We start from the raw sequence: 17,554 nt of genomic DNA, 5'->3' as shown, positions 1-17,554 counted from the left end.
GACACCCCGACTATGGTCTTGTGCAAAGAATATTGATGAAGAAGTCTTGCATTTTGTTCAGATGAAACTTTACAAGTTACGTTGCCATGTTCTTCTTTTAAAGAGATGAAGCCTTTTCCTTGCAACTCTTCATAACAAGCCACACGTTCAGTATTTTTCATGAACTTTAACATTTAACATGCTAAGTCCTGCAGAGTCTGCTCTTGTGTCTTTTTGCAGTTTCTCAGAGGATTGCACAGTCTGACTTTGAGGTAAATTTGTTAGAACATTGCACTACTGGGAAGACTGCCAACCATCTTGAACATTTTCCAGTTGTGAATAATTTTCCTCACTGAATAATTATGGACTTATAAATTGTTTGATAATGGCCCTATAACCCTTTCTAAATTGATAGGCAGCAGCAGTTTTTTCTTAAAGTTCATTGTTGATTACTTTGCACTTTGTCATTGTTCATACATACCTGAATACTGCTAAAACCTCTACTTTTGTAGAGGCACAAGATCAAAAATGAAAACCTAAGTGGTCCTAGCAAACCTCATATAAGCTTTTTAAAAAAAAAAATAAAAAAATGACAAACTGAAACAAGTGCAACACATTATTTTTTCCAAGAATTTTATTATCATCATCATCATCATCTACTAGTGTGATCATCTTGAGAGTATCAAAAAAAGGCATTTTGGAACATTTTAACACATATTCTTTGTTGTGTTGCTCTCTTTGGATCAAACATGTAATTTGGTATTTAAAAGCAGAAATATTTCAAAAAACAAAACATAACTTAAATAATAACAAATACATCTACACCCTAAAATCTACACTCTGAACCCGAATGAAGTCTGCAAAATTATCAGTGGCTTACAACGCAATCTTTCATATTGAAGCATTTCACAGAGAAACTTTAAACTGACCGTAATTTGCAAAATGTCACATTAAAATTAGTAAGTTTTTCTTGACATTATTATAAAATGGGTCATCTAAACTATTTAAACATATTACTCAGGTAAAAACATTTTTTGGTGATAAGCACTGTTTTTTGACATCTCAAGCTTAAAACAAAACAAAACAGAAAAACCCTATGTAAAATGCCTTTTCAGCAACCAAACCCACAGATATTATCACATTTAAATGCAAATAATGTATATAATGTAAATGAAAACCAAAGAAAATTACTAAATAATACACATCAATATTCTTTGGTTAGCATTATTTGTTTTAGAAAGGTATCAAAATTTGATTATGTTGCTCTTCACACATAGGGTTTCCATTATGATAGTCAAAATCCTTCATTGTCGCACCTGGACAGGAAACATTGTGGAGAGAGAAAGAAGTCTTTCCCATACGGCAATATTTGTGAACGGTGACAGATGATTCTCTGAAAAATATAAACCTCATCTGTCACTGGGACGCTGGATCTTTGGTCTTGGCATCAACATTTTCGTACCAAGGATCGACTGAATAAAAGAAAAAAGGCTGTACCCATCTGAGGAAGCAGACAACTCTTTGGATAATAGCATCGGCATCACCGCTGCACTCAGCAATGGTCTAGAAGGCAAATGAAACAAGCCCCGGAGACTCCTGCTAAAGCTTTCACCAGAATAAAGCATTAATAAAATTTACAAAGAGGAAAATCAGCGTTCTAAAGGGAAATTTACATCACTGGCACAAGCAAAATTTGGGCAAGTACACCCTTTATGTAAATCTACTAAGTTTTTGGCTGCCTTAGAATATCTTCTGTAGTATCAAAAACTCTTTGGGTATAACTTTTCCCGTCTTTGGATGTCATCATCTAAAGTACGCAAAGCCCTTTGACGTTAAGGCATTATTAAAGCTTGAAGTTCAGTGCACTGGAAATGCCAAACAATACTGTTTGATAAAGCTCTACAAGGTTTGAAAAAAACTGAATTCACTTTTCATCTTCACAACATACAGGATTCAAAGACAAACAGCATGTAACGAAAGCCCTTTCAACCATGAAAACAAAAACTACGCGATAACTTTCGAACACGGTAACAAGACGTGGCAATGAAGTGTTTTCACTTTGTCCCCTGAGTCAGAGATAATACTGCACAATAGGTGGTTAAAAACAAAAGGAGGTAGTAATGTATATAAAGAATAGAACACTGAGGTAGATAATCAGTCTAAAAAGGCTCAACTACATCCTCCGCTCCAGTGGAAAGTAGTTAAATATAATGAAAATGCACCGCAGTACATTTCTGACATTCTCTTTTTTGACATTCATCGTGGGTGAGTTTTGGTTTAGGACAGACCATGCCAAACACAGAAATACAGGTAGGAAGTTGTTTTAAAAAAATGGAAATAAAAATGTTAGGACAAATGTTCATACAAAATCCTGAGGTAAGTCCAAAGCAAACGCACACATCTTCCTTTGCAGCAGCAGGATTCCTGGTCCCTCGTTTCCCAGGAGATATCTAAAGGGCTTCCACTCGGGAAGCGGATGAGGTAGAAGTGGCATGACTCTGGCTGTTGGGAGAGCAGATGCAGGCCTGATGATGTTAGCAGCTGGCTGCTTGACAAGTACTGGAGACCACATGAGCCTCTGAGATGCCGCGAAGCAAGGAAGCATCAACCTCTTTTTCCACTTTGAACGACTGCTTCAGCTCCAAGACTGCGATGCTGTCGTCTGGCCCTAAAGATTCAGGCCTAGAGCTTCGGCTGCTCGACGGGCTGCTCATCTCTTCATTGCTTTCTTCGTTGGAGTAGTGTCCAGAGTCACCTGTCTCTTGGCTGCCCTCACTGGTGTGAGAGCTCTCTGAGCGAAGAGGTCCATAGATGATCTCTCGTGATGAAGGCGGCAAGGGCGCTGAGCCGAGATGCTCCTCGTATCTCAGAACAGTTTTGCCAGCTTCGTACAAGCTGGCTCTGGTTTCGATCTGAAGATGAGGACAAAATTAAATTAAGATTCAAAAAGAAAAATCTATTTGGGCAAAAAAGCTGAGTAAGCAAAAACAATGCCACATCACTTACATCGCTGTCAGCTGGATTTCTGATTTCTCTGTTGAAAAGCAGCCACTTCTTGCTGCTGACTGGACCCGTACCATTTATGATGATACTAGATCCACCCTGTAAAATGAGAGAATGTATGGAAACTACATGAGAGTGTTTTCTCAACAGACATGTAATCACGAGAACCCTATTTACTGTTCCGTTTCTCACCTTAGCATCTATGAAGTGATCACTCATCATGGGTATAAGGGCCTCAATATTCTCCGAATGCCGTTCACTGGGAAAACCAGAACGTGGACCTTCAGGAGCTCCTACAGCAATGACTTTATGACTGGAAGATTTTCTATTAGTTAAACAAATGACAATAAATATATAAATATCAGAAAGAATGCTTATGCTTTATTATATGATAATATAATAAAGCATATATTATATATGAAAGTATTTTTCCATCATTTGAAATACAGATAATCAGTACCTTTGTTTCCCCTTACTGATCAGAATCAAAGCACATGTAATTATACAGGTCAAAGCGATGCTCACACCAACGATGATCCCCGTCATAGACCTCTGGTCTATGTGGTAGAGACCATCAGAGAATACTGGAAGATAAATAGAGAACAATTAAAGATCTGCTATATTACAGGATTAACAGGCCCTGCGACAGACTGGCGACCTGTCCAGGGTGTACCCTGCCTCTCGCCCTATGACAGCTGGGATAGGCTCCAGCACCCCCCGCGACCCTGAAAAGGATAAGCGGAAGCGAATGGATGGATGGATGGAACTTAAAATACATCTAAGAGACGGAAAGCAGCCGTACCCATTTATTATTATTCTATTCAAACTCCTGTTAAACAAACCTGCATGTTTGTGGTTCACCGTCAATACTGCATGCAGTACTTGAAGTGAAGTCCACCAGGCATTTATTAGAAAAACACTTATATTCCCCCCTTAAATATCAAAATACACTGGACTGGATGGTATGGGACAGACCTTTGCCCAGACCTCTGTAAACTCTTTCCTGTCGAATTTATGGGATCAGTCACTTGTTTCGAGTCTTACTGAATAAAACATTATGTGCATTTTGGAAGTTCTTTGGAAGTGAGATACATCCCACAGTTTTTGTTTTTGCTTCTGCGATTCATCTCACTCTTTTAGGAGTTTTTGTCAACAAAAGGAACGTCCATTCAATAAAAATGAACTGAAATTAAACCTAAAGACACAATCCTAACACAATTACCACACGGGATTTTCAGTCCATTTCATTTCAGACATAGAAATGCAATGCCTTAGAAACCAAAACCAGATAAAAGCATGTCTGACCTGTACTATCTGGAAACCAGTCAGAGTGTCTGGGATTTTTGCTTCGGTGGACGTTTCCTCGCTTCGGTGCCAGCTCCACGATCTCAGAGAAAGGACCTTCACCCACCTCACTGGAGGCAGCTATTTTTACAAGGTAGACATTTCCTGGCTCCAGCTTCTCCAGCAAGGCCATCGTATGACTCCCTATAAATGACAGCACAATCACACAGTAGAGATTAGATCATGGCTGAGAGGTACAGAACTAGAACACCAGAAGATCCAATTTGTCCAACTTTGCTTTGCAAAATATTTCAGTCACAAATGAGGAGATCATAAATTTGGGACTTTTCATTGTATGTTTTAATTAAGTATGGAGGCAAAGACAACATCATCATATGCAATTAAGAGGTAAAGTATACCAGAAGGAGGTGGTAAACTGGGTGTGAAACATTTTTTCACACTCAGTTTTAGTTTAGTTTGATTTAACTACAATAACCTTGGCTGGATCATTCAATCCCCCAAAGAATTATTCTGAAAAACGTATTTAACACATTATAAAAACAAAGTAAACTACTTGCCCTCTCTCTGGACTTTTTGCCAGTGTCCAGCAATCCAGTCTTTTTGTGAAGCATACAGGATGGTATAGCGTGTAATCACCACGTTGGACTCAGTGGGCTCCCTCCAGGACACCAGAGCGGTGTCTTCCTCAATCAGAGTTACTCGCACTCCTGCGGGAGGTTGGCTTGGTGCTAGGCACACAGAACACAGAACAACTCTGAGTACATTGGTGAAAAATATGCAATGAAATGATCAGAAAGAAACAGAAAGAAACACATTTACAGTAAAATGACGTTGCACTGATAGTTTGTTACCTGCTGGGAGGGTTTGATGGTAAACTACAGAACTCCAGGGACTCGACATCTGGTCCACATGAAGGCGCACCACAAACTCATAACGAGTGTTTGGATCCAACTTCTGAACTGTCACACTTTGCTTCGTACTGCAGAGAAACAAGATTCCCACATCATGGCAATTTGGCAGGAAATAGCCCAGAATACATTCTCACAAATTACATGAAATACAAGATGTGAATTATTAAAGGGATGTACTCATCAAACCAAACTAAAAGCAGGCTTCAATTCTCATGCCTTTGGGAGGTTCTTACGTTTGCAGGTAGCGTATTGCAAAGACGTTGTGAGTGCCCACAGGTGTACAGCGGACTGTATAACTGACAGCCTTGCCAGAGGGGAAAGGAGGATGACTCCAGCGCAGGGACACTGCAGATGAATTGCCATCCAAAACAGTGACTTGATTTGGAGGTGGAGGAGCTGCTGCAAGTTGGTCTCTAGCCGCTAAAGGAGGAAAGAACATGAAACTCTTTTTTTTTTTTTAATTTACAGGCAAAAGAAAAACCCAAGAGTTAAACTTTCCTCATTACAGGCCCCTTATTCAAGGGGAGGACTCAACCTACCAAACTTTAGGAATTATTATCTGGCCTCCCAATACCGATCAATTTTGATCTGGTTATATGCAGAGAGGAGTGAGGTTCGATGGGTTCCAATAGAACAATATGAGGTGAATCCCATATCATTAAAAGACGTCCCATTTCTAGGTACGAAAAAATGTTTATCTAAGCTCACAAATAATTCGATAATATTAAACACCTTCCGTGCCTGGCAGGAATCCCACTCACTTCTAAAAATAAATATTTCTTTTTTTAGAAGGACACCCCTATGGGGCAATCCTGATCTCTCCCATCATATTTCCGACTCCATATTGCGGGGATGGAAGGATAGAAATATTCGAACTGTTGCCGATCTATACAATAATGACACATTTATTGACTTCCAACAACTAAAGGAAAAATTTAAACTTCCAGACCAAATTTTTTTAAATTTCTACAAATAAGAGACTGGATCAAAGAAAAAACCAAAGGAACTTTCCCTGAGATTCCCAAAGAAAGTCCTTTTGAAACGCATCTTTGCACCAAACCATGGAAGTCAATAAAAGGAATAGCATCTTCAATATACACTATTATTAATGAAAAATTACCTGACTACAACAAAACGGCTCTGAAAAGAAAATGGGAGGCAGATCTGGGCTATGTTTATGAAGAGGTAGAATGGTACCATCTAATGGAACAGGCACAGACCATGTTAATTTCCACAAATCATAGACAAATGCAATTTAATATATTCCACAGGACATATTATACACCTTACAGATTACATAAAATTGATATTAATTACTCTCCCAAATGTTTGAGATGTAAGGTGATAGATGGTGATCTCCTTCATATGCTGTGGAATTGCCCAGTAATAGAGGAGTTCTGGAGACGGACTACTGAAATAATTTCAAGGGTGATTGGGATCCAAGTCGAAATGGACCCAAAACTATGGATTTTAGGTGACAGATTCTATAAACGTGGATTACCACAAGAAATATTTTATTTTACTTGCAAGTACTGCAGTTAAAAAATGTATTCTGACACATTGGAAATCTGAAAATTCTCCAACACTGAGATATTGGATTAATGAGTTAGCATCCTACTGTACACCTGAGAAGATATCGCATAGTGTAAAAGGGAAATACGGAACCTTTAAAAAAATTTGGGGACCATTTCTTTCAGTATTACCGTCTTTGGACTTGACAGAATATAGAGATGACGTAAATTCCTCTGGGTTTACCCTGAATTGATCCTTGGTTAGGCCCTTCTGATCAGAGTTCTTGAATGTTGTGCTGATTCTTGTGTATAGACGGGTGTAAATATGGGCTGTTTGGATACACGAATGTGATGAAGTTGAGAGCCATACAGGGGTAAAGGGGTGGGGGGATGGTGGGAGGGGTTCACACGATATGTTTTTCTTTTTTTTCTTTTTTTTTTTTGTTTTGTTTTAAATTTTTGTAATTACCAATACTGTTACTATTATAATTATTATTTATTATTATTAATACGCCCGTATTTTCTGTGTTCGGTCCTCAGATGGTTGAGGCAATGTTAGAAAGATAAAGATACTAGAGTGTGTTCCTGAGAATTTTTTTTTTTTTTGGTCATAATGACCAGTCAAGCTTTGGCTAGTTGATGATACTTTGTCCCATAACTGTAAACGTCTTTTATTGTTTGTTTCTGTTTGTTTGTTGTTCATTTTCAATTTAAAAAATGAAAATAAAAAGTAAAAAAAATAAAAAATAAAAAAATTTACAGGCAAAGTTTGTATTTCATTTTTAGTGTCAGCCATGAAAGCACTGAAGTCATTTACTATAAATACACTATATTGTACAAGACCATCATCAGAAGACCAAACTGAATGAATGAAAACACGAAGAAATCATTCATCTAAGGCTTGTGTGTTGACAAGATTTTCACATAAAGGTTTGGGTTGGCTACAAAAGAGCAGTCTTTGGGAATGGATGATTTACACCAATACTTACACACACATCCCGGGGTACTGATGGTCTGGTCTCTCTGATGACCATCTGCAACCTTGCTGACAGCCAGAATCTTGACGTGATACTTTTTCCGTGGATCTGGAAAGATAATATTCAGATTTTAGCCATTTTAATGGACATTTTGCTAGAATAAAAACATTTAATAATTAAAAAATATTGTCTAGCAAAGCTGAAGGCTGAGAGATCATGGTGGTTAATAATCTATTTAAAAAAAGAGTGAGAGGGGGACATAAGGACAATTAGCTGCAGGAGGGTAACTGCTGGTCTTAACTGGCCATCCCCCATGTATGGACAATACTTGGCCTCCTGAGTCACCCCAACCTTTCATTTGTCTCGTGGTGTCATGTGTAACGACCATGAGAAAGCTCAACCAGGCCCAAGCCAATGTAAATAAGGTGACGCGCTCAAATCTCCAGCATGAATGTTGTCACTACATGATTCTGCACTTAACTGACTTTACAACTATGAAGCTCTGACACCACAAGCTTGCTTCAATATACAATACAAATTACTGATGTCCACAGAAATAAACAAAGGTGGATGAGGTAAAATATTTGAATAAGACATTCAGGACAGCCACACAAAAAAAAACTGAAGTAAACAAGACCTCTAAGGTCAGAACTTTTCTTTTAAAAATATTCTGTCACATTGCATATTTTAACTTGAGAAACTACCATTTTTCCTCAGCACCTAAATCAGGATGCTTTTAGGGAGCGTTAAAATCTGTAATGCCTCTGGAGTGAAAGGTCATCCTTTGGGTATTGACCAGTGAAGGCAATATGTCCAGGCCTGTTGTGGGGGCTGGGGTAGGGGCAGCGTTCAGCTGCTGGGATTGTGGGCCCATGGGACAGGAGGGGGGTTTGACTGGGGTCCCCGGGTCAGGCCAAGAACAGAAAGAATCCAGGAGCAGGACTGTGGGATAGGAGGTGGGCCTCTTTTGTTATTTTCTATCGCTTTTGTGTTACAGCTTTAAACTTGGAGCAACACAAGAAGTTCAGCGATATTGTAAAATATCAGACTAATAGCCACTTGTGATTTTTTAAACTTAAATAATACTGAAGAGTTTTGAATTTTTAGACAGGTTAGTAACACAAATAGATTTCCAAACAGAAACATGTAAACTTCTCCTGTTTCAGCTTATTTGGGACTTAGAAATCAAACTGTGCTCAAAGACTAATTCATATAAATAATTTATTTATTTATTTATTTATTTTAAATCTGTAGATTATTTAAATGGACATCAGAGACAACTGGTGGGGGTAGGGTACTAATCCAAGTGTGCTGTCCCATGGCTAGAGGTCAGTGGCTTGCTCTGGTCTTTGTTCATGTGCACTAGTGTCCATCTGAAAAAAGGGTAGCGGCCAGGGTCTTACATGCCACGTCTGGCCCTGGACAAAACACAATGGCTAAGCATAATTATGCAATGCCCGAGATGGCTAGTAGTGGTGGGAGGGACATCTGGAACCTGACCTCTAAACCTGGGAGCCTCGTACTCCAGCCTGACTGGAGAGTACTGCTGGTTAGGCAGGAGAGGTCAGCACATATTGATCAGGATAGGGGATGGAAATGCAAATGCAGAAGCTGACTGCCCATCGAATTAAATTTGAGTGATGCAAAAATGGCCCATCACTCTCTGCCGTCTCCTGTCCAAAGCACAGGTGCAGATAAAGGAAATTCACTAATCGTAAACATTTTTTTAATTTACTCCTGGGTTCTAGGCACACTCACCAAGGCCACCAATCGTGTACGTATTGGTTTGAGCCTGCAGCTGGATGTCGGGCTGCTCTGGTTGTCCTTCCTCATGGTAACACAGACGATAGCCCTGAATAGCCACAGATTCAAGGGAGCTTTGCCAGCGTGCCACAATGGAGGTGCAGTTTAAAGCTTCAAGTTGAAGAATAGGGGCTGAAGGCACTAAGAAGGCGGCAGAGAGAGCACTCATGAGAATTATGAGACTACTGACATAACAGAAAACAAAAATAACAACAGGACAGCCAAAGAATGGATTGACGCTGCAGTCAAACCAAGAATTCCCTTTTGGTTTTAGTGTTTTACAACAATGTGTAAATATAAAGCTAAAATTCAGCTCTGGTGGAAAAAAACAAAAACAAAAAAACAACCTCCCCAGCACACCAGGCTATGAAAATAGGATATTCTTTCCCCCACATAGATGCCTGAGGCCCTCTCTTTATGACCCGTGACTGAGGCCAATCTAGCATCACTGACAGCAAAGGGCAAAGGTTTCTGAGTAACCAACACAAAGACTGTGGGACAATGCTAAAACAGCAAACTCCAGTCATACGCTAGCCACTCTGCATGAACTCTAGTGTCCTGGTTTTCAAAGAGCAGCCAAACAGCAATGCGACAAAAGAAAAAAGGTTCTGCTAGTTACACGTTTAAACACCATCTGATTTCACTTTGCTGTAGCATTTACTAATTTGCTTTTTAAACTTAATTTATTTTTATACTGCATGAAAACAGGAATAAACTAGAATCACAATCATGTGATGAGCCTGCAGAGACTTTTTTTTGTTTTTTTTAAAGCAGCTAAATGTACGTTTTTTTTCCTTTATCAGACTTCTGCTGGTTTACCTTTGTTGCTGGAGGTCTTAGGCGTACGGTGTGATGTCCATGCTGAGGGCTCACACCAACCCACTCGGGTGGCTGCGGCCATGCGGAGCAGGTAGATGGTGTCAGGCTGCAGCCCCTCCAGCAGGTATTCAGTGCTGTTCTGCAGTAGCTCTACAGATGTGACGGTGCTGTCTGCAGCTGTGCGATAAGAGAGTCTATATGCAGACACACGACCGCGGCTCACCTTGGCTGGCAGTGGCTGCCAGCTCACCTGGATGTCTGTTGTGCTCTGGCTGGTCAGGCTCAGCTCAGGAGTACGAAGAGGCACTGGAGGAAAAAAATTGGATATAGAAAATGTATTAAAAACTAGAGATTTTTCTACTTATTATTCAAATCAACCAAATTTTCTTAATAAAAATCTGATTCATAACATAACATAATCTTGCCAATTTCCTTTCAAAACATGCTTTGCATACAAGCTAGCTTAACTACCAAAATGATTTACTGCGAGGAATGTTGGAAGCGCTTCAAGCTTACCATCCTCCAGGGTATGTTGACTGACTTGGTCTGACATTCGACTGGCTCCCATTGGCATATAAGCTACAATGTAAAAGCTGTAGTTTCGAGCTGGCTCCAGGTCATCGATGATGTAACTGGTAGTGTCGTTGCCAATAACAACTTGGTATTCTTCGTTGTTTAGACCTGGAAAAAAAATAAATAAATAAATAATCATACAGCAAGTCATTAATTAGGGTAAGATTATCCACACAAGAGTGAAAAAAAATAAAGCGAGTTCAACTTGGTAGTTAAGTGTGCGTCCTATAAACAATCAGTGCTTGGAAAGAAAAGTTTCTGAATTCTCTTTTTTGTGTGTAAACGTGTAATGAAAATGATAAACATACAATTGATTCCAGCCAGCATAAAATAAACCCAGTTTAACATCTAAAAGACATGATTTATTGGAGGAACTCAGCTATTACTTTAATGGTTAAAGTGAATACAATCTTACAACTTTAGTTTGCAAAACTGTGATTTTTTTTAAAGCTCGCCGTCCCTTTAAGTCCGAGCAGAATGAGCTAGGGAGTGGACAAAGGGCTGAATAAGCCTGTTGTTATTTAAGTGAAGTAGCCTTGACCCCTGCGCTGTGCAGCAGCAACAGATGGCCTTCACCAAGGAAAGTTGATCATGTGAGAGTGTGATGCAGCATAAAGATGTAGACCCGTCAGCCTTTTAAGGCCCAAATTATAAGAACAATCAAATAAACCATCTTTTTCCTCTCTGTCTCACCTTCAGCCTTCATATAATGGACAGAGTAGGCAATGACTTTGTCCGTATTGTACAAAGGTCTCTCCCAAGCCAGTAAGATAGCAGAGCTTGAGATGGTCTCAGCATGGATATTTCTCGGAGCACTGGGCCGGTCCTCAGACATGACAACAATAAGGCGAGCCAAGGATAGCACAGATCCCTGTTCATTCTCTGCCACACACTGATAGATGGCATCATCCTCAGGAATGATCTGTGTAATCACCAGTTTACTATGAAACAAAAGAAAAAAGGAAAAAGAAAAATCAGCAAAGCCAAAGAAGCCAGCTTATTTAAGCAGGTTTGTCTTTCATAATGTTTAATTAAATTTAAGCGAGCCCAAATCTCCCGTCTATACTTTACCTGTTGTACATCTTAATCCTCCCATTTAAGTGAACTTGTTCTCCATTCTTCAGCCAGGTGATGCGAGGTGTAGGCACTCCCTCTGCTTGGCACATGAACCGGGCAGTGCCTGCCCTCGGACGGGTCTGGCTCTCAGGTTTCTCAACTATGTTTGGTGGCACTGAAACAACAGCATAACAGAAGAGCTAATGGTTACCTTTTATTAAGCCATGGAGTTCTAACTGTGTGGCATCTTGCACCTAACACGTTTGTTACTTGGACGTATAAACATTTGCAAAACCTTTAGTTATGAGTCTGTATACTGAATATAAGAACCAGGCCAAAGATGTGATCTGAAGACATCTGTGGCGTAATCATCAAAGACTGATCATTACCCAATACTGTGAGGTTGGCTGCAGCAGTGGTGTGGTTGCGGGTTCCGGGGGTGGTGGCCCTGCAAACGTAGACTCCGCTGTGCTTGGTACTGACATCAGTAATAACCAGGTTTCCATTGCCCAACACTTTGGCATTGTACACATCGATGGGTTTACTGTCAGCACGGCTCCAGGAGATGATGGGCCGGGGATTGCCTGTGGCCACACACTCCAACACCACCGTTTGGTGAAGAGAAACGGTCACATTTTGAGGTCCAGCAATGATTCTGGGTCTCTGACGTAGTTTAGGGCCTGCATCTTCACAAGAAAATGTAAACAAAAAAAGTCAGGGAATGACAGTGCTTAACATTCATTCGTAAAATGCAGTCAGTGCAATTAATTTACCTAGGTTGACTGTCAGTGTGGCCTCTCGACTCTTCAACACACTACCGATGTTAGTTGCCACACATTGATAGTGTCCGGCATCCTCCAGTTGTACATTGTGAATCTGAAGAACTCCGTTTGGCAAAACAGTTATTCTGAAAACATACAAAACATACAGTCTGGGTCAAGCTAGAACGCTCATGTGAAACCCAACAGAAGATGGAGCTGTAGGCTAAAAAATAAACTGATAAAAATGTGCCTAAATAAAGTTATAATTATGTTTCTGCAGTTACCTGTCTGTCTGCAGTGGCAGTGTCCTTTGGTTTAGCTCCCAGGTTATGGTAGCAGGTGGGCTTGAGATGACTGCACAGGAGAATCGTGCCACAGAGCCCACAGTCACCGCAACAGGCACAGGATGCAACACAAACTCTGAGATACCTGTGAAAAAAATTAAACAATCAATTTCAACTAATTAATTTGTTTTAGTACCAGATGAATATAATGCATTTCTTTTGGTAAAATATACATTATGCATACAATGCCCTGACTTTGATGAATGGTAATTGATTAGATGAAAGGTACTGATTTTATTTTTGTGCAGATGAGCTATGAGGTCCTCTTCTGACCAGCTGGCCTAATCAATGGATCAGTCCAACAATGACACTGAATGATGCATTATTATATATGAAAAGTAATCAATTCACTTCACATAAAAAACAAAAAACAAAAACAAAACTGTAAACAAAAGTAGACATGAGAAATGTCGAACAATGCTGAACTATAATGCTGTGGTTATTTTTTGCACACACATGCAACAATTAGCTTTTCTTACACATATTTTAGTCATTTAAATCGACTTTAAAATTACAAAAACAGTGCACTCTTTATTTAGGCACTTCCGAAACGTGTTTTAATAGCCACCACAAATAAACAACCACCAATCTGCATTTAACTGAAGGCTACAAGATATGATCAATGATCTTCATTTATTAAGGTGATAACCATCTCCCTGCCCCCTCACTCACAGGAAGGAAGTCAATATCATGTTAAAGGAAATCAATGCTCTGTTTACCCACTAAAACTTCCACATTCAGATTCTGGGATTTAGAACATCAATAATTGAAGAGCAATGCTTCAATTTAAACTCTCGTCTCATCAGTATCAAACAAATAAAACTTTGATTCTGTATCTGTGAGGCGAATTAAAGACTGCTTTTTGAATGGATTTGGGAATTGTTCCTCTGAACTTGCAATAAGGGGTTGGTTTAAGGTTAATGTACAACGGCAAAATATCACAAAAATAAATACACTTATTTAGTCGCCAATCATTTGTCTCATTGTAAAGTCTGTTACTAGCCACATGCTCCCATTTCTGACACCAAGGCAAGCTGGTGGACATCCTGAAAACACACACAGCGTCTGGTAGGACGTTAACAATACGATGCTGACCACCTGGTTTTGCTCTTGTAGATAGAGGGTGTGGCCAATCTGCTAATATGGTCACCCCTGTTGTAGACTGCAGATCAATGTCTAGGTCAAACAACAGAAAGGTCTCTCCAAAGAGGTCAAAGTGCACTGCAACCCAGTGTCAATTCCATTTTAGCCCAAACTGGCCGGATCGAAGCCAGTTTACCATTGGTCAACCAAAGAGACCTGGTGATTCAAATGTGGGGTTTTTTTTTCCTCCCCCAAATGAGATACTTGTAATGATCTGAACTATTGCGAATAGATTTTATATACATATCAAAGGGCAGGCCAAAATTTAAAGCCACACCTGTGTTCATATTTGCAAAAGAAATAGTTTCTATGGCCAGCTGGAATATAATCAGATCTTCTGATTGTCAGATGAAGGCACAAAAGTGTGAGAAAACCTAGCTGGACCTTGCAGCTGTTTCTCCCAACACTTTTATTCCTTTTACATGATTTGTGTGGTTTTCCCAGCAATTAACTGATGAGTTTTACCAACTTAGAAATGCCATCTTTCTTAAAAAAAAAAAAAAAAAAAAAAAGTAAGCATTTTTGTGTACTAATGTAGTAAATTTCAACTGCATTCATAATTTTTTGTGGCACACCATTTGGAATCAACTGTTGTAAGCAATGTTCAGAAAGACGTGATTTCTGACATCTTTCCAGTTCTTGGATTTGTTAAAATTGGGGACTTGGTGAAAGAAATAACCTTAAAAATGCCTCCTTTTATGTGGATGATCAGGCTCAATCACTCACATGACAAACTGGCCTTTCTTTAACAAAAGCGCTGTGCTTGACAGGGCAACAGAGAGGCTGATCCAGTGAAAGGGGTTGTGGGCTGGGCAGAAGAACAGCAGGCCGACCCAGCTAAAGCAGGCCTGTGACATCACAAAGCCTTTCCCCAGCTGACCCCTGACCTCAGGACCTCTGGACAGAAGGGGAGCACAGAGGAGCCCCATCCTCCACTCCCCTGCCTGCAGCTGACCAAAAACCTTTAACCCTTTCACAGACAATGGCTGAATCCCAAACCAAACTTGACTTTGGAATATTTTTAAGTGGTCAACTGCTAGAAATTCTTATTAAATAGAAAACAACTGCAAACAGTGCATTTTGGTGGAAAGTCAACAGTGGGGATGGATTTATTCAAACATAAAAAACTTTTGTTTTCCTCCATCAAATGTCCAGTGACAGGAACATGCACTAGCTTCTGTTTGCTAACCCATCAGGTTTATGTGTAGATGCCTCTCTAAATGTCCGTACTGGGCAAATAAATTGTAAAACATTTTTTATTGCTTTGAATCTCATCTTCTTGGATTGAAGTTGTAGTTTTTTTTCTAATGCTGAGTATTAATGCTAATCTCTATAACCCCAGTGCCCTCTCAGTATATTGCAGAGGCCAGTACTAGTTTCCATGACACCCGTCATGGGATATCCCCTTCTAAGAACTATGAAAAGTGTCCATGGTAGACCAGGCCCATTGTATAGACACAGCTGTCCTGGCCACTGATATGTGGACAAATAAATGCCCCAGGATCAGGCCTTTTCTTCTGGATCAGCCAGGGGCACTCCAAACAAAGGCTTAAAGGCAAATGCTTTTCAGAGATTCCTTGGGGTAGCAGACCATCCGTCAATTACACACCACTATAGTCCACTCATATTTAAAGAAAGGAACTGATAATTCCTTACTTTTGGCACTATTTATAGGATACATACCATAAAATGTGTGAGTGATACTTAGTCAAAATACAGAAAACCTGGTCTGCTTGATTATGGAGTATTTATGAACCTTTAGATTTACCCCCATCTACATTTAGCGGTCTTTTACAGTGATTTTAACACTGGACTAGCAGCTTTTAATTCTGACACAGAAGCTTGTGTTTCAGAGGATCTTCCCAGGAAAATAAAAGCAGAGGGACTGAGGTACATCTGCCTCCCCTTTCCAGGTTTGTTGTCCATGAACTTGCCATTGTGATTTTTGCATGCTGACAACACCACAAAGTCAATACCACCAGCAAGTCTAACCAGTCATCACACTGATCAATGGAAGAAAGTCCAAGTTAGATCCATACTCACTTGCGATAGTCAAACGTGATCTTTGGCTTAAGATAGCTCCAAATTTGTTTTGGGAGAGGCACTGGTAGAATCCTTCATCTGAATCCTCCTTGGTATGCTTTATCTTTGGTATGTACAAGGAGCCATTTGGCAGGAAGTGTATGTGCTCACTTTCTGCCAACTTAACCCCATTCCTCAGCCACTTGATGGTGACTGGAGGCTGTCCATGGGCCTGACAGTCCAATACAGCAGGGTCCTTTGGTAATACAGTAACATCACTGGGTTCTGTGATGAAGGACAACTCGCTAAAACATAAAACACCTACAGGGAAAGAGAGGCTGCATTATTAAGAAGAGAAGAAGACTAAAGCAGGTCATATTTACTCTATAACCTGTCAGAAAAACCTCACTGATTACAGGATTATTTTTATTTTAAAGACCATCCAGCATTATGTAGTTGACATACATGTATTTTCTCAACATAACAAACTCTATAAAAAGCAGATGCAAGTCTTAATGTTAATATTTAACGTGTTAGGACAATTTATAATTGGGAAACAATGATGTGAAAATAGTATCTGACGTGAAAGCTGAAGGTCCCAAGCGACGGAGCTTTATCGCCTTAAAGTTAAACGTTTAGCGACATGCCATCTTATCTCATCTCATTCAACGTGGAACAAAAAACAAAGCTATGTTCAAATAATAGAGCTAAAATAGTTTGTTTCAAAGAAGAACGGCTGTAGGCAATATAAGCGTAATGTACAATCAACGGTAGAGGTGTGTGGACAGAAAAGGTCAAGCACCGCTAAAAGTTAGCTCATTCACAACCATAATATCAATAATTAAAAAAACAAACACTTACTTGATAAAGGAAGACACAAAACAAAAAGCAACCAGTGCCGGAAAAATTTCATCTTAAAATGTGCCATTTATCCAGAGTGCTCTGTCATTTTCCCCCCACCGAGCGAACGCTGCTCCTCTCCGTGATGCTCTCAAATCCCCAATGAGGCTTCTGCCAGCAGAATAGCACCAGCGGCTCTACTGGGGTACCGGGGAGAGGGGGCCCCACCCCGCCCTCTAACGCATGCGCACATAATAAACGAGCGTAAAAGTGAAGTCAGATGACCACGCGCTCCTTGGAAAGTCTCACAAGATGACAATCTCTAATTATTATTATTTTTAACTAAATACTTTTATTTATAACACCTACACAGTGGTCTAGCCCCGAGGTTTCACACATACAGACAGCTCGTCCCACTGGCTGGCTTTGCAAAGTGTGAAAAATCATTAAAAAGAAAAATAACACCTTGCTAGCCCACAGACCACAATTTGTTTGGCATTACAAATC

General features: G+C 39.9%; 1 protein-coding gene across 1 annotated transcript; it reads right to left on the bottom strand.

Moving 5' to 3' along the window:
- Positions 1-595: 595 nt before the first annotated feature.
- On the bottom strand, positions 596-17,251 carry LOC113026607 (protogenin B-like). Its single transcript, XM_080303875.1, has 19 exons — positions 17,069-17,251; positions 16,229-16,528; positions 12,983-13,127; positions 12,711-12,844; positions 12,327-12,623; positions 11,953-12,112; positions 11,575-11,822; positions 10,825-10,989; positions 10,309-10,614; positions 9,445-9,630; positions 7,699-7,794; positions 5,432-5,618; positions 5,139-5,266; positions 4,841-5,015; positions 4,288-4,466; positions 3,443-3,566; positions 3,175-3,307; positions 2,986-3,081; positions 596-2,891 (listed from the first exon to the last, which is right to left on the bottom strand). Exons 1-19 carry the CDS (start codon positions 17,133-17,135, stop codon positions 2,514-2,516), a joined length of 3,504 nt encoding a protein of 1,167 aa, XP_080160001.1. The 5' UTR covers positions 17,136-17,251; the 3' UTR covers positions 596-2,513.
- Between the last annotated feature and the right edge of the window lie 303 nt (positions 17,252-17,554).

The sequence above is a fragment of the Astatotilapia calliptera genome, chromosome 7 (assembly GCF_964374335.1).
Source record: "Astatotilapia calliptera chromosome 7, fAstCal68.1, whole genome shotgun sequence".
In the NCBI taxonomy this organism is placed as follows: domain Eukaryota; kingdom Metazoa; phylum Chordata; class Actinopteri; order Cichliformes; family Cichlidae; genus Astatotilapia; species Astatotilapia calliptera.
The sequence above is the reverse complement of the archived record's forward strand: the minus strand, read 5'-3'. Positions and strand labels throughout refer to the sequence as shown.

Excerpts from the sequence above, each read along its gene's own strand:
- LOC113026607 (XM_080303875.1), bottom strand. The coding sequence starts at position 17,135 with ATGGCACATTTTAAGATGAAATTTTTCCGGCACTGGTTGCTTTTTGTT. Across the intron at positions 12,113-12,326 it reads AGCCAACCTCACAGTATTGG|TGCCACCAAACATAGTTGAG; the intron begins GTAATGATCAGT and ends CTGTTGTTTCAG. Across the intron at positions 3,308-3,442 it reads ATCAGTAAGGGGAAACAAAG|AAAATCTTCCAGTCATAAAG; the intron begins GTACTGATTATC and ends TTTAACTAATAG.